Here is a 24,317-nt window from a genome sequence, read left to right on the forward strand (position 1 = left end):
TTGCTTAGACAGCTGGGATGGGTCTTGATAGACTGGTCAATTCTACAAAGTGTTTTTTTTTTTTAATAAACTTTTTATTTTAACATAGTTTTAGATTTATAGAAACGTTGTCAAGATAGTGCAGAGTTTCCATATACTCCTAGTTCCCCTTATTCTTAACGGCTCACATTAGTATGGTATATTTGTCACCAGTAATGCATATTGACACATTATTATTACCTGAAATTAATAGATTACTGCATGATTGAAAATACGGAAGATGAACAAATTGAGACTGCATCTCTAGTAATTTTTGTGTATCCACTGTAGGATAAAAATATATATGGATTCTTAGGGCATTGGATGAAAGGGGAGAATTTGCACTAACTTAATTGATAAAGCTCTTGCCCCTTGGGTAAAGGGGGAGTGGAAAAATTCAACAGGCCAAAGGTAGCTTGGAATCTTAGCTAATTCGTTCTTCTGAGTGTCTGCTGATGATTCACCTCTACCTGGGCATTGCAATGCTTCTGTTCAATAGAATTCTCTTCTAAAAGTAGGGTAGGGTTACGCCTGCATCAATGGCCTTTTTATGTCATCTGAGGGCTGTTTTGTATTGGGAGGGACGACCTGGAAATTTTGAAAACAGGTGAGAAATATTGGGCTGATGGAATATTTTAGCTGAAGAGATACAGGCCTTTTTTCTTTTTGATGAAATGAAGTATGTCTGGTGCCTTAGTTTTTCTCAAGTACAGTAGACGCCCCCTACTTGTGGTTTCGCTTTCTGCAGTTTCAGTTACCTGTAGTCAACCACAGTATGAAAGTATTAAATGGGCCGGGCGCGGTGGCTCACGCCTGTAATCCTAGCACTCTGGGAGGCTGAGGCGGGTGGATCATTTGAGCTCAGGAGTTCGAGACCAGCCTGAGCAAGAGTGAGACCCCCGTCTCTACTAAAAAATAGAAAGAAATTATCTGGCCAACTAAAATATATATACAGAAAAAAATTAGCCGGGCATGGTGGCGCATGCCTGTAGTCCCAGCTACTCGGGAGGCTGAGGCAGTAGGATCGCTTAAGCCCAGGAGTTTGAGGTTGCTGTGAGCTAGGCTGACGCCACGGCACTCACTCTAGCCCGGGCAACACAGCGAGACAAAAAAAAAAAAAAAAGAAAGAAAGTATTAAATGGAATATTCCAGAAACAACTTAGTTTTAAATTGCATGCCATGCTGAGGAGCATGATGAAATCTCTATCTCGTTCCACCCTGGCCAGGACGTGACTCCTCCCTTTGTCCAGAGTATCCACGCTGTGAGTGCTCCCTGCCCATTGGTCACTTAGAAGCCGTCTTGGTTATCAGATTGAAAAAACATAGTGTGTGTGTGTGTATATATATATATGTATATATATATATATATATACATAGGATTTGGTACTATCCACAGTTTCAGGCACCCACTGGGGTCCTTGGAACATATGCCCCATGGGTAAGGGGACTACTATACTCGTTTGACAGCATGGCCCAAAGAAACTACAAGTTAGAGGAAACACAAGGTCTTTGGGGTCACCTTTACTTAGGAGTGAATTTTTGAACGTGACTGACCCTAGACACACAGGTCTTTTTCCCCAGACACACAAAGCTTCTAGGTGCTCTGCAAATTGGCATTCCTTGTTACAAATGATGTCACTGGCACATCTTGGGAGCAAGATCTGCCCTTGGCTATTGCTTTGTTGCTTTATTGGCCAGAGAATTCTTGGTTTATCATTATCTGTGAGTCTTAGATCTAAGACATTTTTATTGCTCTGGGGTTTGGGTAGTCTGTAAGCTCCAGGGTTTACACCCAAGACACAAGCAGTTTTCAATTTAGTAAAGTCCCTCAAGGGTGAATGGCTAGTGCATTGCCTGTAAAAGGGATGGGACATAACCTTTTCAGGCTGAGATTTAATAGCCTATTACAGAGCAAAATGGCCACCAGGACCAGACAGTCTGACCTTCTAGAAAATGACTGAGCCACCAGCTATAAATTTTTCTTTTAAATCCCAACAGGTCTAAGAATGTAAAGGAGAGGGCATTTTTTGATTTCTGCTGTTGGTTAGAAGTTGAGACACCATATTCCTAAAGAAGTTGGTAATGGGATTCTTGAGGGCTAGGATGTGAGTCTGAGGCTGATGAATAATATATTAGATTCCACGCCAGAGGAAAGTCTGCTTTGAGTGTGTTCTGCCATTCCACTCCACATCCTAAACCCTTTGATTCCTGCCTGCCCCCTCCTCCCCCCCCACCCCCGTCTGTCCATCCATCTATCTAACAGCACAGACATTGTGCGTGGCCAGGTCTGGGGAGACAGTGACAGATAAGGTCCCTGCTCTCACAGGGAATAGAGACCTCAAAGGGTAACAAATTGCTAAGAAAAGAATTATAATTGTGATATGTGTTGTGAACAAAAAATTTGGGCAGAGATAGAGAACAATTTTGTACGTGGGTGTGGGGTGGGGAGATCTGCTTTAGATGGGGTGATCACGGAGGACTCTTAGGGGAGGTGATGTTTCAGCTGAGACTGAAGGATGAGAAGGTGACAGCCACCTTAAAGACTGGGGAAAGTGTGCCGGGCAGAGGGCAGCATTTGCAAGGGCGGGAGATGATGTGGTGAGTTTGCAGAACTAAAGGAAGGGTGGTGTAACTGGACCACAGCGAGTCCATAGATGAGTGGACAGTTTGGGAGCCTAGAGGAGGGAGCAGGAAACACCTTCTGAAGGTCCACTCTGTAGGGAGGACTCACAGACGACTGCGGCCCTAAGGGGAATGACGCACTTGGCAGTCAGCCCTCTCACCCCTACATCCCCAGCCCATTGCCTGGCCCCTTGTGTGGGTTGCCATCGCTCTAACAGCAGGTCCTGGATCCACATGCAAATTTCACCTAAACTGGTGTCTGGTAGGAATTTGCTCCAGACCCAAGACACACAATCAAACTAAGCAGAACAAATTTGCCTGTTTTACCAAATTTTCTCCCTTTTTTGCTTCAGTCTTTGGCTCTAATCCAACTAACTGCAGTCACCCTTGTAACTGCTTGTGACTTTGGTCAGGAATTAAGGAATTGTTGTTGATTTGCCCTAAATGCTATTTTCAGGTCCTGGGTTACCCTCTTTCTCCCTTCATTGCCCTCCCTGGCCCCATGATGCTTTGTTTTCTGTAGAGAAAACAAAAGCTCGATTCTTTCTTTTCAAAGTCCCTTATTGTTAATGCTGGATGGGATGATAGAGCCTAGAGCTGTGCTGCCCGGTATGGTGGCCCTAGCTGTATGTGGCTGTTGAACACTTGAAACATGGCTAGTGTGAATTGGGATGTGGAAAACACACACCGGATTTCGAGGATTTAAAAGAGAATATAAAATATCCTATTAATTTTTTATATCTATGCATATTGAAGTGATAACATTTTTTATTATATATTAGGTTAAGTATAGTATAGTATTAAAATTAATCTCACCTATTTCTCTTTACTCTTTGTAATGTGGCTACTAGAAATAGTGGCTTGCATTAAATTTCTATTAGACAGCATTGGTCCAAAGGGTCTGAACTGGGAACAGTTCTGTCCTAGGAGTGTCAGGAAATGCAGGGGAGCATTTTTGGATGTCACAATGATGAGGGAACAAATACTACTGGCATTTGGTGCGTGAGATCCAGGGATATAAGCATCTGCAATGCACTAGATAGGCAATGAAGAGTTTAAACTGAGAATATTGAGGCTCAAAGAAAGGAAGTGTTAATAGCTTGTCCAGGCTCACACAGTGAGTTGGTAAAAGAGTTAACATTAGGACTTAGGCCTCTGCATTTTCAGTACAGTTTTGGAAGGGGAAGGAAAATATATTGTTTAATCTCTTCATTTTGATCACCACATCCCTGCCCAGGGAGCTGTCCTCTAAGGCAGCAGTCCCCCAACCTTTTTGGCACCAGGGACTGGCTTTATGGAAGGCAATTTTTCCATGGACCCGGGCCAGGGGTCGGGGCAATGAGGCAGAGCTCAGGCCACCATGTGAGTGATGGGGAGCAGCTGTAAATACAGATGAAGCTTCACTTGCTCGCCCACCGCTCGCCTCCTGCTGTGCAGCCCGGTTCCTAACAGGCCACTGACTGATACTGGTCCATGGCTCAGGGTTTGGGGACCGTATCTCTAAGACACTGTGTCCCTGAAGCCGAGAAGGAGGGCATGCTATCAGAAGCCAAGTGCCACCTTTAGGGAGTCCCTGGGTCTTAGGCAAATTCCATTGGGGAGATCCATTCTCCCTCACCCTGCGTTTGTGTAGGTGGAGCCAGATTCCCCAGACAAAGCTCAGATTTGAAGTCCGACAATCTGGATTATAATCCAGACTCTTCACCTTGGCAAGGACCTGGGAAAGTCACTTCATCTCTCCAAGTCCGTTTGCTCATGTGTTGTGACAGTGACGACACCCTGTTTAGTTGTGCTTATGACACTATTGCATGATCTACTTATTCACTATTAGAATAATTTGGCATTAAGCTTCTTGCAGGTTGGGAACTTATTCATTCATTTATTCATTCAACAATATTTAGTGAGTACATACGTTGTGCCAAACACTGTCTAAGACCTTGGTGTTATAGCAGTTTTAAGAACAGACAGGATTCTTTCTCTCATAGAACATAGTGTTTTCCAGTGGGGAAAGACTGGCAGTAGACATGTAATCAGTAATAAGCATGAAAAATATTAATGATAAGCTGTATATAGAAAGAATTTAAATAGAGAAATGTGATATAAACAAATATATACTTTAGATTGAGGAAGCTTTTCTCTGGACACAGCTTTTAAGCTGAGACCAAAAGACAAGGAAAAGCTGCCATGCAACTGTCAAGGCAAGAGAACTCTAGGCAGCAAATGCAAAGGCCTATTTGATGACCACGCAGAAGGGCTTTGGGTCTGGAGCACAGTGTGCAAAGGAGAAAGTAGCCCAAGTGCGTGGAGCACTATCTCGAAGGGTCCGTCCGCTCAATCTCAAAGGGCTTTATAAAACAGAGTAAGAGGTTTGGATTTTATCCCATGTGTAACGGGAGGTTATTGGAGGGTTCTAAGCAAGGGAAAGACATGATGTGATTTCCAGGTAAAGAGAGGGCTGGGCACAGTGGCTTATGCCTGTAATCCCAGCACTTTGGGAAGCCGAGGTGGGAGGACTGCTTGAGATCAGGAGTTTGAGACCAGCCTGGGCAACATAGTGAGACTCCATCTCTACAAAAAAATAAAAAATAAAATAAAGAGATTGCTTTGACTAATGAGTCAAGACTGAATTGTAGTGGAACAGAAAAACCAGTTAAAAAGAAAGTGGTCCAGGCAAGAGATAAGGGTGGCCTGGACTATGAAGGTAGTGTTGAAATGGAGGCAAGTGGATAGATTTAAGGTTTGAAGGAAAGAGAGTGTTTAAGGATAATGCTTAGCCTTCTGGCTTAAACATGTGGGTAGGTGACGGTCCATTTATTGAGATGTTGAAAACTTTGGAAGGTTTGAGCCATGGAAAAAAAGAGTGGGGGGAACATTCAGGGTTTGAGATACCAAGAGGGCAACTGGTGGTGAATAGATAAGGAAAATGTGGTCTGTCTATACAATGGAATGTTATTTGGCCATACAAAGAAATGAATTACTGAATCATGGCATACAGGGAAACCTCAAAAACATTATGCCAAGTGAAAGAAACTGGATGCAAAGGACCACATATTGTGCAGCTCCATTTATATGTAATGTCTTGACTCGACAAATCTTCAGAGACACAGAGTCGATCAGGGTTGCCAGGGGCCAGAGGTGGGAATGGGAAGTGATTGTATATGGGCATGAGGGATGTTTTCCTGGGGATGGGAATGTTCTCAAACTGAATTCTGGGGAGGGTTGAATAACTTTGAATATTTACTAAAAATCACTGAAATATACACTTCAAATGGGTGAATTTTAGGATATATAAATTATATCTCGAAAATGCTATTTTCTGAAAAAGAGCAGTGTATATGAGTCTGGAATTCTGGGGAAGGGGAAGAGCCAGGAGTCCTCAGTAAGCACTTGAGATCTCTTAGAGAGGGTGTATGGAAAAGGCAAGGAGCCCCGGGTTGCACCCTGGGGCATTCCAACTAGTAGAAAGAGGTTAGAGTCTGGGCAGATGAGGAGGCAGCAAGGGAAACTGAGGGACATCCTGTAGGGCAGGAAGCACACCTGGGTCCCGTGGAGTCATGAAAATCAAGGGGAGAAAGCTTTAAGAAGGGAGTGGTTAACTGAGTGGAATGGTGCTGAGAGGTCAGATAAGGTAAGGGCAGAGAAGGCCATGGGATTCAGCCTCAGAGAGATCACTGTTGACCTTAAGTGTTGACCTTAACATTCTCAGTCTCAGCCAGAGGTGAGGACAGAAGCCTAACTGCAGTGGGGCGAGCAGAGAACAGGAGGGGAGGAAGCGAGAGTACCTGTAGACAGCTCCTTGAGGGAGTTTAAAGGAGAGCACAGAAATGGTTACATAGAGGGAGAAATGGTGTCAAGAGAAGGGTTAAAAGCTAGGGCATGCATGTCTGGAACATGTTTACATGCTGTTGGAAACGGTCCAGAAGAGAGGAGCTTGGTGGTGCTAGAGAGAGGGGGGACCCTGCCAGAAACGGAGGTCCTGAGGAGGGCAGAGGGGATGGAACCCAGAGCAGGAGGAGGAGGTCTGGGCTTTGGCAGAACCAGGATGCTTCTCCAGAGAGCCAGGAGAGGAGGCGGGAGTGGACGGGGGAGCGTGGGTGGGTGGGTCTCCTGGAGGCACACAAATGGTGAACCCATCTTATTGATTTCCTCTTCCAGGGAAGGAAATGAAAAGATCTTCGGCTGAGAATAAAGGCAGGAGGGAGAGTAGCAGGGGAAGGTGCAAGAAGAAGGTGCCTATAGCTGGTACACTTCAGTGGCAGGCATATGGCAGGGGCTCCCTGAGTCTTGGCTGACATTAAACAATGCAGGTGTTCTTGAACTTTGGTAGGCATAGGAGGGATCACCTGGGGTGGCTGTTAAAATGCAGATTCCTGGGTTCTTATCTCAGAGATTCTGATTTAGGAGACCCATGGGAGAGCCAAGAAATCTGCATTTTTCACCAAAGCCCCAGATATTTCTGATACAAGTGGACAGCCGGCTGAATTTGCGAATCACCGAAAATATGTATGTGAGTAACGTGTGTGAACATCGCCCTTACAAATAGGAGGCTTTTAATAAAGAACTAGTAAGTTCTTTTCAACAGACGATACCTTAGGCATAATTAGATTTCACATTTCATAAACAAGACCAGTTGTGTTTTGTTCTTAGAAAAAGATGAATGTTCTCTGCTTGAAAAAAAAAAGCAATTAAATATCCATGTATACTTCTCTTTCCAGGGGAGAGAGCAGAATGCGGCACCACCAGGTGAGAGCCGGACAACCTTGTTTTCTGTCACCCGTAGCCTGAGGTCGGGACCGGGATGAGGTGGGGTGGGGTGCGGTGGGGGGTGCAGACACTGCTGAGAGCCAGAGGCCTGGACGGCTGATCACCGGTGTCCCCGCGGGCTGGTGCAGAGGGAGGGCACGGTCGGTGCGGGAGCGGACGGCGAGGCCACGCCCCCAGCTGGCGAGGGGGAGGGGCGCTTTCGGAGCTGCGCGGGGGCGGGGGGGGCATCTTTCCTTGGCGCCGTCCAGCGGGTGGGACGGTAACTTCTATTTCAGAGTGGCGAGGGCAGCCAGGAGAGGCCAGAGGCCGTGCGGTGGCTGTTGACCGCTCTCCCCACGTGCTACACGGCTGCTGAGCAATCGCGGCCCCGGGAAGGCCGGGGGCCACCCGGGGTCCCCAGCACCGAGGCTTTGGGTCTGGCTGGCTTTGCGCGCAGCTGGGCATACGCATGCGCACTGGCTCACAGGCGTGCGCAGACAGCCGCGCCGCGCACACCTTGCTCGGACCCCGCGGGCACTTAGGGGGGCGGCCGGAAGGCGACACACGGGCAACTTCTGCTTTCTCTCCAGCTTGTTCAACGTCACCCTTTGCGCTTTTCCCTGAGCAGACCAGAGCCAGTGAACGCTTTCCACTCGGCAGCTGATAGCCCGGGGGCTGGCTTTCCTCCCCTTGGAGAGAGTTCAGGTCCCCAGGCAGCTGTGTCACCATCCAGCTTGTTCCGTAGGGCCCATTCCCTTCTGAGGTCCCTGCGGGAGCTGTCGGGCCGCCCAACTGGAATCCAGCCCGTGGCCCACAGGCCCGCACCTTCCTCTCCTGCGGCAGCTGAGAGCTACTTTTTGCCTCACTTTCTGCGCCCAGTGACCTGAGGGCATTTTTTCCTTTCCCACAAATCCGTCCCGGTGGCTCAGATTCCTGGAGAGCTGTACATTTGGCAAGAGCAAAGGTGAACCCTCAACTCTCTCCTGCTCCCTGGGAAGGGAGTAGGGACGGCAGAGGCTTGGAAGGCGCTGCGATTTTCGGTTTGCCGAGCCCAGGGTGAGGAAGCAGAGGGCTCTGCAGAGGTTCAGCCCGGGCAGCTGTTCCTCCTGGCCCAGCACAATCTGGGAACGTCAGGGTGATTCGAGCCGGCCAGGCCCTCCCACCACATGGGGCGGCAGATGTGCAGGGTCACTTTCGAAGAACCTTTCAGAAACAAACCCATTATAATTTTTTTCTCCTGGCAAGAAGATGTTGTTATAGTCCCAAAATAACAGAAGCCATATTTTACACCAAATTCTGCTAATAGTGAAACAGATGGGGGGGCGCATTGAGCTGCCCTCACTTCCTCCCAATTCCTAGAACTCATGGGGAGAAGATTGTTTCAGCAGATTGCAGGAGAGGAGATCTGTAACCAAACCCTTGGCCAGGTCTCAGGGTCCTCCCTCAGGGGAGAGTTGAGGGTTTGTTTTGTATTTTTAAATAAAGCCCTCTGAGGTGTTCTCTTCCACACCCTCTTTGACCTAGGGCCTGGGAAATCCAAGCTAAGATTACCAGACCCCCCACCTAGATACCCTGCTCTATTTGCAGCTACACTGCACTAAATTGCAGGCCTCCCCCTATGCACTCTGGCCCCTAGAAAAGGTCAAAGACAACTTTGTTAGTAAGCTAAAAAGTCTCCCTTTAGCTCCAAAATAATTGTTTAACATGTAGAACTTGGGGCCAACTTGGAAGTGGTTTTAAAATTAATCTGAAAGGCCCTGGGTGAAATGTCTCTGTACTGTGGCTCTTTCTGTATCCTCTATGGACCCCTGCACATGGTCAGTGTCATTTCGGATGGTCATTTGAGCAGGTCCCCTCAGCCAAGTTGCTGTTGACCTTGTATATACAGAGACCAGTTTTGCACATGGGCTGCCACATGGTGTATTTTTCTCACACTTAAGAACCTTATATTAGAATAGCCCACATTCCTAGTAGCCCTTTAATTTAGGGTGGCCAGATGTGATAATGCACTTAAAAAGTGTGTTGCAAAGGGCAAAGTAAGACGCAAATGTAAGGTTTGATAATTGTGATTCAAATGAAAGTGTGGCTTCCCTTACTCAGGTTGCCATGGCCCATGGCCTGAGTGAGGGGAAGGCACTTGAGGTCTTGTCCAAACAGATGCAGTGTGCTACGCAGCCATGCACAGCCTCTAAGAGCCCGACTGCCACTGAACTACACTATTGCCACCATTTTGGATGTTGACCTCTACATCTATTGGATTGTCTAGGGAAATTTTTAATCACATCCTTTTAGTCACAGGATAATTTTGAGGCTAATTCCCGTGTTGCCAACGCGTGTTAACTTTCATCTTGGTTGAAAGGCAGAAAGGGGACATTGGTCTCTGGTTTCTCTTTCTTCCTCTCTGTGGCTTTCTCTGTTCCTGTTTTCCCTGCCTCTCTCTCTCTCTTTCTTTCCTTTTTGCTCTGCAACTGAGCAGCAGAAGAGATGGAAGGCTTAGGCTGCCCCACTTTCCTTGGCTGAGCTGTCCCCCTGCTCCCCACTTTGTGCCCCACCCAGCACTTCAGTAAGTCGATGTAGATTTGATATCATGCAAAGTTGGGATAGCTACGTTTCCTTGTCAGAGATTCCAGTCAGTGCACAGACCCCCACACAAAGAAAGAAATCCTGGTATGATTCAAATGGTCTTTTGTTTTATGGGAAAACATACTATTTTCCCTTTATTACACTTTTTAAAATTTAAGAAAAAACAAAAACTTTTAGGATGTCTTTTAAGGAACCTGTCCAATTGGGCACCCTAGATATTTTTTTATATTGAGTGTCCAACACCTGCTTTAAAGTGTTTCTATCTTGGCCATGGGAATTTTAATAAATACTTTAATGTTACTGCTAGATGTTCTATGATAAAAATCAGTTTCACGCTTACACTGGAGCCTCGAATAGGAAGAGCTGAATTCTGCTTCCAGCTTCAATCACGTTTTATTGGTGTGACCTTGGGCAAGTTTCTTCATCTCTCATAGGCTCATTTGCCTGGTGTGTAAAATGGGTTTAATAATTCTTGCCTACCTCACAGGGTTGTTAAAAGGTTATCATGCAACGTGAGATAAGGACATGATCTGGGAAAGTTCAAAAACAGAAACCCAAAACACTAGGAAAACAAGGAAAATAATGTTGCTATCCTCAAGTTATTTTTAATCCCCAAACTTAAAACCTATGGCCTCATGTCACTTTTTTGGCACTCTCTTTTGCCTTTCACATTTGGAAATTTAAAAGCAGATCTGTTGTAAGAAATCCCACCCCTATGACACACATCCTCAAAAAAAGAAGTAATTTTTAAAAAGGAAATGACATGGACTTAGCTAACCAAATTGACATAGATCCAAGATGGGCTTGAAATAATCTTGCCTGTTGTTTCTTTTCAAAATTTTGATCTGTGCTGTTACTTTGGTTCCATTGTTTGGGTGGCATGATATTTGGATTCAACTGTGTCTTTGCCCGTGCATGTCCTGGAGATAGCAGCATTTGCTCAATACTCAAACACCTGGGAGAAGTTGGTTAGCATTCCCTAGGTGGCTGGGCTACTGAAGGGGACAGGTACAACAAGCCCAGTAAACAGAGGCAGCATGGACCTCATTTATCTTGATTGGCGGCACGGTCTAGAAGATTTCTTGCCCATTCACAAAAGTCAAGCTTTGGGGGACCAGGTCTTTGCTTGTCACGTTGTGAACATTATCTGTGCCCGGCTGGGTCCCCAATTGTTTTTTCCCAAATTTGGAACCAAGCCATTTGAAAATAAACTGCCCCTCTTGGTTAGGGGCCTGCCTCCTAACCTCAAGAAGCCCTTTGTCCCAGGCAGCATTGAGTCAGGCCAACTCAGGTGGTGAAATGAGCAAACAAGCCGACACAGGCATATGCATGGTGGGCAACTCTGGAAACGGGTCCCATGTCTGTGGCTGTTTCACTGTTGTCGGTGAACTGTGGTGTGGTTTCCCTCCCTGTGGCCGAGAGTGGAGCACACTTTAGGAACTGAGGTCCTAAAGTAAAGCAAGACACTTTCAACCTGACCCCAGGGCAAGGGTTAATGGGGGAGGCGAGTCCTTGGCTGGAAATAAAAAAGGCTCCCTGAGTGCGGCCTGGTAGACACAGGCCCGGAGTTGGAGCCAAAGCTCTGCCAGCTCTCCTTCCGCGGAGGCTTTGGTCTGCCCTGTAAAATGGGGCCACACATACGGGGTTGAGGTGGTGGTAAGTGTGATAATGGATTTGAAAGTGCATTAATTGAAAAGTGTACTTGACTAAAGAACAGGATCTTATCATCATCCTGGGTCACCCAGAGACCCCAAAGAAGCTGCAGCCTCCCTGGTGGCATCAGTTTCTGCATCTCTGAAATGAGAATAATAATTACCTGGCTCTTAGGCCAATGGAACAGAGATTAGTCAAGTGTATTTGAAATGCCAAGAGGCACTGGGAAGATCAGTGCCCTGGTACATTGGGAGTTGAGACTTGGTGATGAATTCAATCCAAAATAATGAAAATTAACCCTTCCGATCACTTTTGAAAGTCTCTTGCTTTCCTGGCCTACAGATCACATCTCTCTCCCCTGAGTCCCCCTCCATCTGGTCAGCTTTGCCGGATGACAGCCTCTGGAGTTTCAGTGCTTTCTTGGACATGTCTATTTTTCTCCCCTAAGATTTAGAATGTGTTTGTGTTATGCAAGAGTCGCTCCTCCTTGGCATTGTGGGTAAATTAAGCTCCCCTAAAACATCCGAAGGCCTTCAGATGGAACATTGGAAACCAATGTGTTGGGGGGTCGGGGCTTCCATTTGCATTTTGTGTTCTCCTCCAGGCATGGGTTTTAAGAGCATCTTTCCCGGTTGTACGTTTACGTTGGTTGCTTTCTTGATTTCTTTTGTTCCGTTTTCCCCTAGGCCCCCCTGTCTTCCCCCTAAACCACAGAAAATGAGGAGACCTAGGCCTCTCTCAGTGTATAGCCATAAACTCTTTAACGGCAGTATGGAAGCGTTCATTAAGGTACTTGCTGGGGAGCCGTGGAGTCCGCGAATGCGCCCAATGTAATGGCAGCCTCTCTCCGCCCACCTCCCCGCCAGCCGCCAGCCCCGTCCTCGCCCGGCCCTGTTGAGCTAGTTCCTCGCAGCAGCCTGCCCCTAGCTTCAGTGAGAGGCTTTCTCAGAGCTGCCTTGGCCTCTGACCAGTCGCCCCGAAGTGCCCTCCCTGAGTCTCAGCCCGAGGGGGAGGGGTCAGAGCGTGATGGAGCCCAGTGACGTTCAAGTGGGGTGGAAATGGCAGACAGTGGTCCCAGCCAGCCAGCTCTATTGCTTCAGGAAGTGCCATCCTAACACCCGAGGGGAAGTCAGAGGAACCCGGTTTCCTCACTTCACACCCACATCTCCCCAGGGGAAACTGATTGAAAGTGGCACAAAGCAAATGCCTGCGGGTGACAGTGTGTTTTTGTACTGGTGATTTTTTTTTTTATTTGAGTACATACTAGCAAGGGAAACACATGCAATTTTTGTAAGAGAAAATCCTCCCACCTAGTTTTGCTTCTTGTTAGGTGGTTTGGAAGAAGGGAGAAGAGTGGAGGTAGTCCCTTTCGAATTCCAGGGTAACACTTTACACCTTAAACTGAAAATGAAGCGTTTCAGCTTGATGAGTTTCTCTTTTCTTTTTTCTTTGATGTTAAGGGTACAAGGTCAAGCCATCCCGAATGTAAGGGCTCAAGGCAAATTAACATGATGATGGAGTTGCAAAGAGCAGCAGGTGGGGACATACCGAGGAAGGGGGTGGCATTCTTAACATCACTTAGGGGACGGGAGAAGGTTCCTGCCAGATATTTGAGAGCCCACCACTATCCAGCGAAGACATAGAAAAGTAGACAGGTACCAGTCAGGAGAAAAGTAAAGGCTCTTGAGCTTTGCTGATGATTTGGGGTCATGGAGGCTGCCCCTGCTTTGGCTCCCCAGCCCTGGTCCAGATGGGGTGCAGCACGGGATTGCAGGGCAGCGAGAGGCTGGATGCGGGGTGGCCTCAGGCAGGGCAGTGGGTAGGCAGGACCAGCCTGGGTGTCAGGACTGTCTCTGCCAGTGCGCTCAGTTCTGGGAAAGTGGAAGACTAGGGCCCAAGCTGGGATTGCCCAGGGGCAGGAAATGGCGAGGGCCATTTGGTATACCTAGGAGGACAGAAGCAGAGAGGATGCCCACGAAGAGGGGTCCTGCTGGGAGCATCAGGTGGCCCAGAGGGAGTGTTCACCACTGGGTGGTGAGAGGACGAGGCTGCATCAAAGGACTCCTCTCTCTTCATCCTCCCTGCTCTCTCCAAGACTTTCTTCTCATTCACCCTTGCCCCGGAAGAGCCATGCTCCATGGCTAGGAGGGACTGTTTACTCTCCCTGCCCTCGATGAACTTATAGTGGAGCTTGGGAGGTTTTAAACACAAAAGGCAGAAAGTACAAGGAGGGGCCTGGTGCGGTGGCTCACGCCTGTAATCCTAGCACTCTGGGAGGCCGAGGCAGGCGGATCGCTTGAGGTCAGGAGTTCGAGACCAGCCTGACCAAGAGCGAGACCCCGTCTCTACTAAAAATAGAAAGAAATTATCTGGCTAACTAAAAATATATATAGAAAAAATTAGCCGGGCATGGTGGCGCATGCCTATAGTCCCAGCTCGGGAGGCTGAGGCAGTAGGATCGCTTGAGCCCAGGAGTTTGAGGTTGCTGTGAGCTAGGCTGACGCCACAGCACTCTAGCCAGGGCAACAGAGCGAGACTCTGTCTCAAAAAAAAAAAAAAGAAAGTGCAAGGGGATTCAGGATGAGCACCTGGTGAATTATCCCCACAAGGATAGGTTCAGAGCAAGAAGAGCTAAGAGCTCAAGGGCAGGAGGCCTCTGGCAGGGCCTTGAAGGAGGGATAGAAAGAGGAGAAGAATATAGGACAGAAGGAACGAAGGCTCAGAGACAAAGACACCTTCCCATTTGCTCAGGTCTTTGGAAATGGGTGATCAGTCAGGATACTTGGAAGGAACCAATTCTTATCTGATACTATCTGAAAATTGTGTTCTGTTGAATTAAATATTCTCTTAATAGAGAGGTCCTGTATATAATGTGTGACTATAAAGTAATCAGACTTTGTTCCTTCTGATCGACACATCAGAACTTAATCAACCACGTGAGTGTTTGCCCCTTTGATGTAGTCACCTGGGGAGCCACCTCCTTATTCTAAATACGTCACCATGGCTGCAGCTGCTCTGGTCAATCTTCTTTAGAGACCATAGCACAGCCTTTGTCAGTGGTGCCAAACTTTGCCTTAGGATGGGCACCTTGTCTTTAGAATAAAAAGGTCCATTTAAAGCTCAGCTTTGCAACACCGTTGAAGGTACAAAATGGCAAGAGGAATACGGCACAGTGGGGCTGGTCGACTGGCTCTGAAAAGAGCCCCCAAGGAGGGGCCACGCAGAACACCTGAGCAGTGGCAGGATTGTTGGAATAAGTGCACAGCCTCCTATGGGGATGAGTCGGAGGAATAATACTCATTTGACTGGGGGAAAGAAGGCATATTTGTTAAACACAATTGCCTTTCTTTGTGGTCACACTGTACTCATACCATATACCATCCGTGCAGTTAAACAAACTTGTCGTGTGTACCTATTATGAACTAGGTAGTCAACATTGCATACAGCACAGTTTCATGCTCGAGAGTTATGAAGTTTCAGAGAGTGTGAAGGCAGTATAATATAATTATTATTACAATTATTGGGAACAAAATTTAATTTTCTATTATAACTCGCATGCCATCTGAAAGAACATTGAACTAAGTAAGAGTCCCCAGCTTTGAAAAACCACACTCGTGAAAAGTTTTTCAATAAAATAGCATCACCAAGACTCCACAATTATGACGGTTTAAGAAACAATGAATAAATGTTGTTGGAGTTAGATTTATACATTTTTAGGACCCTACCTGAAAATCAACCCTGTTCAAAATCCTAGATTTTTTTCATCCTCTCAGACAGAAGGAAACCCCATTTTTATAGAGTCAATTTTGTTATGAGTGAATTTTGAAGCCCAGGAGGTTCACCTCTGGGGCAGGGGCAGAGTGCCCATCTTTTTTCTGTAAAAGAGAATGGTAATTACCTACCTCATGAGTTTGTGACAAACATTAAATGAGCTAATAACATGTGTCATGTTTGTAGAGAACTGGCTGGCACGTGTAAGCCTATGAAAGCATCCCCTAGCATTGTCAGCATTCGTTTTAGAATATTGCTCTTAGGAGCGCATTTGACCACACTGAGCGTTGGCTCAGTTCCAGGATTCAGGTGGGTGCAGCCAGCCTGTCGGTTAGCAGACAGTGCCAGCTGTTGAGGAGCCGGGAACTGGACCCGTGACACTAGCCAGAGAGCACCTCATAGACATGATCTTGGTAAAATGGAACTTTTTACCAAGAATGAGGTTTCTTGAGCTGAATTCCAGGGACAGTGTTGCAGCAGACACGAAGGTGTGTTTCTTTCCTCTGTGGGCAGCTGGGCTTACCTTATGGGGCCTTCGGTGGCCCTTGCCCCCTGGTGAATAGCAGTCCCTTTCTTTGGGGAGAAGCTAGGCATGGGGATGGGGTGGGCTCAGCTCCTGCACCGTGACAAGGACGGAAGGAGCCCCTGTGACCACTGGAATCTGCGGGGAGGCTAAGGCAGCCACATGGGAAGGCTGGCTGGGGGCAGCTTCCAGAAGTCCTGCGAGGCACTGTGGCTCAGGGAGGCCCTCCCCACCGGCAGACTGCGGGGCAGACTCCCAGGACCTTTGCTGGCTGCCATTGCATTTCGGCGTTCACGGACTCTGAAGGATCTGCTTACTCTAACTGATCTATTCCTGCATAATCTTTTCTTTTTCTCCTGCTCTGCTGCCTGTTTATTTTTTGTTATCAGAGGAAGAAGAAATGCTCGAACCAGGAACCAGGTATTTACTAGAAAGGCCCATTAGCCCCCTTCATCTGGATGGAAACTGTCTTTAGTACCGACTTCCAGAACAGAGCCCACCTAGTCCTAGCCTGTTGCTGATGGGTCCGTATCTTGTCCTCTCCCCGACCGCGGTCAGTCAACGACAGAATTCACAGGTGGGGTGTGGAGTGGCCAAGAGCGCATCCAAAGCCACAGTGTCTTTACGAGAGCATGTTACAGATGCCTTGTTGTTTCCTCACATTGTGAGGAGGCTAGTAATTTAACTTGGCCCCTTTTTAAGAAAGTTTAAAAAACAATTTTTTTTAATGCTCTTTAAGTGACCTGGAATAACAGAGAGGTCAACCAATCATGGACTGCAAAAGAAAATTGCCCCTTGCCCAGCCACGTGTGGCTGCAGACCAGTGTAGGAAGATGTCACTGCAACACTCCAGGTGCATGTATTTAGAATTGCATCTTACTCAGCCTTTTCGACTAAGGTTGGCCACTAGATGGCCAATGGCTGACATTAGCTGCTTCTAGAGCTTTTCCTTGTGACATGTTTACTGTTAAACAAAGTATGCATCTAGATGTTTAGCTGGTAAGAGCGTAAGTAGAACTGGTCTTCCCTTCTTAGAGTGCAAAAGTACCACGGGGAGCCAGCCGTGCTTCCCCCCGCCCCGGGGCACCTGTGATTCTGGGCCAGGTTCTGCAGTGAGAGTGAGGACTTGCCCCTGCCTTGTCATCCCTGAGCACTGGGGCATGCTGTGCAGTGGGGCAGAGGGGAGTGGAAGGCAAGGAACTCTGCAAGGCCAGACTCCAGCCCCCTCCAGGCGCTGGGTTCCCTCCCCCTCGCCCCAGGTGTGCCTGTCAAGCCTCCCATGCCCAGATTCCTTTAAATAAGACAGAGCATTTCTTTAAAACTATCATAGCTATGCCTTTTTCTGCACATAACTGAAGACTTTCTATCCTAACTGTTCGTGGAAACTTTAGGATTAGCAGTTCCTTGCTTGTTTTCCTACTAATCTGATGGTACTAATATTCTGGCTTGAGTTTAGAATCTGTGTTGGCAATGTCTTTTTCCTGTGGTGGTTGCCAAGCCCAATAAAACTCACGATTTTTTTTTTCTTAAGGATTCAGGACAAGCTATACCGCTTGTAGTCGAGAGCTGCATCCGATACATCAATTTGTATGGTAAGCTCGATCCTGGGTCAGTTTGTTCAGCAATCTGCAGAGCAGGTGCAAGCCTGTTCTGATAGGAAATGAGATTCTAATTTGTCTTGGAAGACTTCCCGTCACTGCTCTGCTTCCGAGGGGGAAATGCAGCGTGGAACAGCTGCTGTTCTGACGGCTGTCTTTTGAGCCGTGTGTGTCTGGGGGATGGAGGTCGTGGTGAGAGGACCCAGGACCTAGGAGAACTGAGGGGCAGGAGCAGGGAGGTCACTGACAGGAGAACTATTTCAGTGCCTTCCCCTCTTCCCATCCAACCCAGAGCTCTGTGCTTTGAGCCCTGACTGGCATTGGCCAATAAATCGGGTAATACTACCAGATTATAAGCTCCGTGAAAGAAATTGTGTCTGGGATTTGTTAACCATGGTATCACCAGAACACCATGGATAACTTGTGCTTGTCCACTTATTCATTCCTCCAAAAGTGTATTTATTGAGTGCATAACAGGCACAGGACAATAAGAATACAGGTATGAATAAGACAGGTACGACGCCTGCCCTGGGTGGCTTACATTTCCAGTGAAAAGGGCAAGGAAATAAACAAGCAGAAAAATAAATAATATAATTTCAGGTAGTTATAATGCCATGAAACTAATTGAAAGGGGATAGAAAATGGCTGAGGGAAGAGGGAACTGCTTTGGCTAAGGTGGTGAGGAGAGACCTCTCCGAGGGGTGATCTTTGAACTAAGTCGCAAGAGACGGGAAGAAGTCCGGGTGGAGAGAATGGAGAATGGCAAGTGGAAAGGCTCAACAGGGGAGGGAAGGTCAGTGTGGCCAGGCGGTCATGAGCCAGGAGGATGGCACAGTCTCAGGTGATAGAAGTTCAATATTGTTCACCGAAAGAGATGAACAAGTGTTTATTGAGGCCAGGCGCAGTGGCTCACGCCTGTAATCCTAGCCCTCTGGGAGGCCGAGGCGGGTGGATCGCTCGAGGTCAGGAGTTCGAGACCAGCCTGAGTGAGACCCCGTCTCTACTAAAAATAGAAATAAAAATTATCTGGACAACTAAAAATATATATAGAAAAAATTAGCTGGGCATGGTGGTGCATGCCTGTAGTCCCAGCTACTCGGGAGGCTGAGGCAGTAGGATCGCTTAAGCCCAGGAGTTTGAGGTTGCTGTGAGCTAGGCTGACGCCACGGCACTCACTCTAGCCCGGGCAACAAAGTGAGACTCTGTTTCAGAAAAAAAAAAAAAAAAGTGTTTATTGAGCACATACTATGTACAAACCAAACTCTGCCCTTTGAGAGTAAATGCTTCCTAAATTATAGTGCAGAGAATTGTTTTATATAGAAAAACAGGGAAGGGATCCCAGGCTTCCACAGTAATTCCCATTTAAAATGATGCAGGCCCTCTAATTCCTTCAATCGTATAGGCTGCTGTTACTTAGTTACTGCTGTAGCAGGCTCAGGGTCTCCTGTGGTTAAGGCCTTGGAGAAACATGTTTAAAAAATGAGCTTGTTTTTCTTTAATAATTTAATCTTGCACTCTAGAGTCTAGCTTTCCTTAAAGGCAGATGTCGGTAGGGGGAGAGAATAGCATTGATATAAACTTCTAGTGGCCTTTTCCTTTAAGCCCAGACAGGCGATCACAGTCACACGAAGCAGACGTGTCTGAGTACTTTGGCCAGCTGTATTTCACTGCAAAGGCCGTTTCTGGGCTTCCGCCAGGAGACCTTCACTGAGAATGACTCTGTTATTTTAAAGGATGGAGGGAGAAAGAGACAAGCAATGGGGAGAGTCACTGGTATTCCCAGTGGACTGATGAGTTCAAGGTCCAATGGCATTTACTCTTTCTCTTTTTCTTTGTTTCCTTTTTAGGACTCCAGCAGCAGGGGATCTTCAGAGTGCCAGGATCTCAGGTGGAAGTCAATGACATCAAAAATTCCTTTGAGAGAGGTAGGTGCACAGTGGCCATCCGCAGCTGTGGCCAGGGGAAACCGGGGTGGGTGTTAACATGTGACTTAGAGCCAGTGGTGTGCAGAACCCGGCCTGCAGCAGTTTGCAAGAGCTGCTTGTACACATCTCTTCCCAACTTTGCATTCAGTGACTTCGCCCTGGTAGCTTGAAAGCTATGGCTAGAGTATTTACACCATGGAAATTGGCAAATGCTATGATCTTTTTACTTCCCACCAGAGCTAACTGTTAAACATATACCTCCTCTTCCTCCTCCTCCTCCTCCTCCTACTGCCTATGGGTGACTTTCTCCAGTAAACTGTGCAGTGGTTGCTGGGAAGGAGGGCCTTTTAAAGACTCTGGAATATTTATGTGAGTCTGTAAAGGACACTGCATTTTAGAAAAGTTGGAAGAACATGGACAATACCAAGTGGCGTTTAGAATACCCTAATTCTTACTTTTTTATGCAGTGTTTTTTGCAAGCTACACATTGGGAGGAAGAGATCATATACTCCCTCTACCCCCAGAGAGGTGATCTAGTTCTCACTTCGACTAAGCAAGGATAGAAAAGCTTATTAGAAGTCAGACCACCAGAACAGGACACGTGATATATTTGGTATAGCCTCCCTTGGCCTCAGAATCCCTGACAGAGACAGGGGCCAGTGACAGTGTCCTCACAAAGCAAGGACTCCCTGCATCAGGAAAAACTTGATTCTACTTACACTTCTGCCTTCGCATACTCAGTGCTTATCTTACTACTATACTGGAACTGAAAATCTGTGCATTTTCATTCAAGGAAATATTTTCAAACATCGTGCTCCCCGAGCCTATAGAAGAAAGCCTGGCATTAGCAAGTCCATGTCCCCATCCCAGGGAGGAGTGAAGAGTTTGTAAACAGGCATCCCAATGTTTTGGAAAGATCACATCTCCATAGTCCAGCCCTTTTCAACTCTGATTTACTGCCTCATTCTCTGAGTGATTTCTGGTACTGAGTTTGGTCTGAGAACTCCAATCCTAAACTGATTTGCTGGCACCATATCACATCCCAGTGGGTAAGAAAACACTTTCTTGTCGATTCTCTAACAGCCTGGGGAGGCGGATGGTTTACCTCTGTTGGCTGTATTCTGAGCAGGCCTCTCCCCGGAGTCTCCCTACTTATTACTTCCCTTCCTCTAAAGGAGCTCCCTCCTGAGCAAAGTCTCTGCCTCCCAGGCCTCACAGTTCCCCCGAGGGCCAGCTCCAGAATGGAGAAGCATTCTACAGCCCCAGGCGGTTACCACCACAGCCCCTGGGCACAGACCCTCTGTGGCACTAGGCACTCTGGCTTGGAACCAGGTGGAGACAGCAAGGTCTGGCTGGAGGTGGCGCTCAGTGGCCTCCTAGGGTGTAGGGAGCTTCTGTTCTGGAGTCCACCCCCAGATCTTGGGTGCTTAGAATCAGAAAGCCCCAGAATCCCCTTGCTCCAAACTCTTACTCAGGCCTTTATTCAGTCACTCAACAAGCATGCACTGAGCCATACACCGTACAAGGTAACCGACTAAGGCCTGGAAATAAAACATGGACAAAAGTCACTCCGGGTGGGGGAGCAGGGCAGGAGACAGACAGCATGGCCGGTGCAGTGATGGGGCGAGCACGGGGCAGCCCCCTCAGATGGAGCACAGCTGGGGGAGGCTTCCTTGGGCGGAGGGAAGCCTCAGCTGAGGCTTATGAAGTAGGGGCCAGGGAACACAGGGGCAAGGAAAGGGCATTCCAGGCCAAAGGCACAGCATGTGCAAAGACAGGAAAGCAAGAGGTATCTCCCATTAGTATCCCTTAGGCACATGTCATAGGTTTTTTTCTGCCCTGAGCCTTTCTTGACACCACTGGATGGCCCAATCCAGAGTTTTGTTTCTTCATTTTCCCCAGCTGCTTAGCACCCCTGCTGTCCTGTGTTTACTGTAAATGAACAGATCTGTGGTCGGGGACATTTGCTGTTGCCATCCTCCCAGGCTCATCTCATTATACAGAGTCCCTTGTCACCCTGTTTTGCCTCTCATGGGCAAACTCACTGCACGGTGCCCCCAGCCCTGCAGGCACCTTGCCCTGGCATTTTCCTGCTTCTCTGTATCTGTAGGTAACCTTGTTGTAACAGGCAGCCCTTCCTTTCCCCGCCCCAGTAGCACTGTTTTCTTTCCTTCTTGAATGTGATTTTCTAAGGTCAGCACCTCCTGTCACTTGCTTGGGTGCTTTGCAGGGGTGACGTGCAATGCAAGAGAATTCTCTGAGCCTAACAAGCCTTGGATCGCCCCAGGCAGAGCTCAGCTGGGCAGAGATCACCTGACCCAAATCTCAGCTGCAAAAACTATTTTCTCCTTTTTCTTTGCCTCCCGTCTGCAGTCGGCCACTCTCCCCCTGCTCATCATTTCAAAAAGCATCTCATTCTCTCGCCAGCCTTGTCCTCCTGCTCCACCTGAGCCCACATCGAAGTGTGTTTTCTTCTAACAGAATAGTTCCTGGTATGTCTCTTTTAGAGAAATCCATTGCTGGCTTTTCCAGGCTGGCAGTGCCAGATTTCTCACGTACTCTTTTCTGTTCTCTGTGACATTCACAGAGCACATGCCCCAGATTTGGCTTCTCACCCCGCTGACCCTCAGGGATGCTTCTCCCACCTCTCCTTAGACTCTTCCCTCCTCCTGGCTCCCTGCTGGCTGCTTCTCCACATTCCCCTGGCGACCAGGTGGCCGGAGCCTGGGCACCGCTCAGTGTTTCTCTTCTCGCCCACTCGTCACGTCCCACATGGTCTCACTTGTGACTGAATTTTCTCTCCAAATCAGTACATCGTGTGTTTTTTCCTTTCTGGCTTTTATTTTTTAAAGTGTAAACCCTCTGATCCCTGCAGGGTGCCTTCCTTTGCCACTTGTTAAAAAAGATTTGGGTCTTGTCCTTTCTGGGTTTTTTTCCTCTCTCCAGGGCAGAAGTTCTTTCCTACATTCCTTGCACGAGGCTGTTAAAAGGAGCACGGTTTTCTTTTCCTTAAGCTTTTACAAATTGATAACATGTTGGAAATCTACTCCTGGCTTATTATTCCTAAACATACTTTCTTTTTCTTCTGACACTAGCCAGCCAGAGTTTTGTTTGGAATTCTTTTTGTTGTTCTTTTCAATAGATCTTAAACTCACTGCTCAAGTTTTGAGTTCTTCCTGGAATCTTCTGGCATGATGAAGGAGGGGGAAAAAAAGTCATGAAAAGGCAGGAATCAGCAGCTGCGCCCTGGAGAGAGCTGCGGTTTGCTCTTGTCTCCCAGGCCAGCTTTCCACCTCTCTGTTCCCCCACAAACCCTGGGCTGTCCCGCTGTGTATGCACAGGTGGGCGAGTGCCAGGAGTCTCTGTTACATGGAGGGGGTGGCCGGGAAGGACAGCAACAGCCCTCTCATCCTGTGCAGGTCAAGACAGGGTTTGGATTTGGGGCCGAAGCCATCCAGGTAGGGTCTGACTTATCCTAGACTCTGAACCTGACCCTGCTGAGATCTGTTTCCTGCCTCAGGAAGAGGGATGTAACCCGGAGATGCTGGGCAGGATGCCATATTGAGGGGCTTGAGGAGACCTGTGGCCCTAGAACTGCCCTCATGAGAGAGACGGCCTCCCAGCCTCCAGCAGCGCTGAGTGTTCAGTCTCCGGCCTGGGCATGGCCCTGCCTTGACGTGTCTGGCAATGCCCAGGTGGTCTGGGTGAGAGTTGGCCAGAGTAGGGCTGTTGGGTGCGCACTCCACCTCCCTGGGGACATTAGCTAGCAAAGCGTGAACGTGGCTGCCTCCCAGACTGGCCTGGAATTTTAGCTCTAACACTCCGTCTGGCAAAAGCCATCATTCACACAAACTATCCTGCTTGTCTAGAACTCTGGAATTCCTTTCATTCCTGGAGCCAACGTTTGACTAGCCTTAGAGAGCCAAAGTCCTGGCTGATGGAAAGGAATGTTTGGGCGGCTTCAATTGTGGACTGAGTGCCTTGCGGGAGGAAGGCAAGAACTAATGTGTGTGTGTGTGTGTGTGTGTGTGTGTGTGTGTGTGTGTGTGTGTGTGTATAAAGTCAATATGTTAATCATGCTTAGCTATGGGAGCTAATAACAGGCAATATGGAGGGAAAATCCATATGCTTTTGAATCATGAGACCCCAAGAATGATGTGTGGTGATAATAGCGAACCAGCTTAATATAGTTCGGTGTCTGAATTCCTTAGGCTGTTCCAGGGATAGACAGGGAGGCTGGGGAGCGAGGGCTTGGACACCCCTCCTCTTTCAGCTAAGACAGCTTTGTTCTGTAAGTTGGGATTTCATAGGAACGTTTTCTTGAGAAAGAAAAGAACAGTTGGAATTCTATTATAAGGCAAGGAAGGAGGGAAGGAAAGTAGATAGATACATGCATGCATGCATACGTAGGCAGGCATGTGTGCAGACAAGCAGACAGATAGATCTGAAAACCACAGATTAAAAAAAAAAAAAAGAACATCTCCCAGTCCTCACAAGACCTGGGGGCCGCCAGTGTCTGTCTGTGACTGTGCGAGTGTGGCCACACCGCCTCCTCTGCTGGGGCCACAGCTGTCCCATGGAGGAGAACAGCGGTGTCGGAACACGTATGCCTTGGTGCCGTGCAGTGCTGCTGTGAGGAGGAAGAGAGATCACGTGTGCAAATGTGCTTCTCGCTTGAGAAGTAGTGTGTGAGCATAGGCAATTATTTTTTATGTTTTCTCTCCACCTTCTCCACAAGAAAGTATTATGGGGGAAGCATTCTCACCTCCTCCGGTAGGGACCTCAGAGAGGTTGACCTGTGGAACACCAGTGTCTGGGCCGCCACACATGGTTGGTTGTTCAGGCTGGGCACTGCACAAAGCTGCCCAGCCAAGAGGGCAG

At 47.8% G+C, this 24,317-nt stretch overlaps 1 protein-coding gene across 1 annotated transcript in view; it reads left to right on the plus strand.

The window, feature by feature from the left end:
- SRGAP3 (SLIT-ROBO Rho GTPase activating protein 3) overlaps window positions 1–24,317 on the plus strand; it is a 77,304-nt gene that overhangs the window by 18,444 nt on the left and 34,543 nt on the right. The window contains exons 8-11 of the mRNA XM_045530453.1: window positions 7,356–7,383; window positions 12,306–12,408; window positions 17,445–17,505; window positions 19,359–19,436. Of these exons, the coding sequence (XP_045386409.1) occupies window positions 7,356–7,383; window positions 12,306–12,408; window positions 17,445–17,505; window positions 19,359–19,436 (270 nt within the window). The remainder of the gene's footprint in view (window positions 1–7,355; window positions 7,384–12,305; window positions 12,409–17,444; window positions 17,506–19,358; window positions 19,437–24,317) is intronic.

The sequence above is a fragment of the Lemur catta genome, chromosome 18 (genome assembly GCF_020740605.2).
Source record: "Lemur catta isolate mLemCat1 chromosome 18, mLemCat1.pri, whole genome shotgun sequence".
Classification (NCBI taxonomy): domain Eukaryota; kingdom Metazoa; phylum Chordata; class Mammalia; order Primates; family Lemuridae; genus Lemur; species Lemur catta.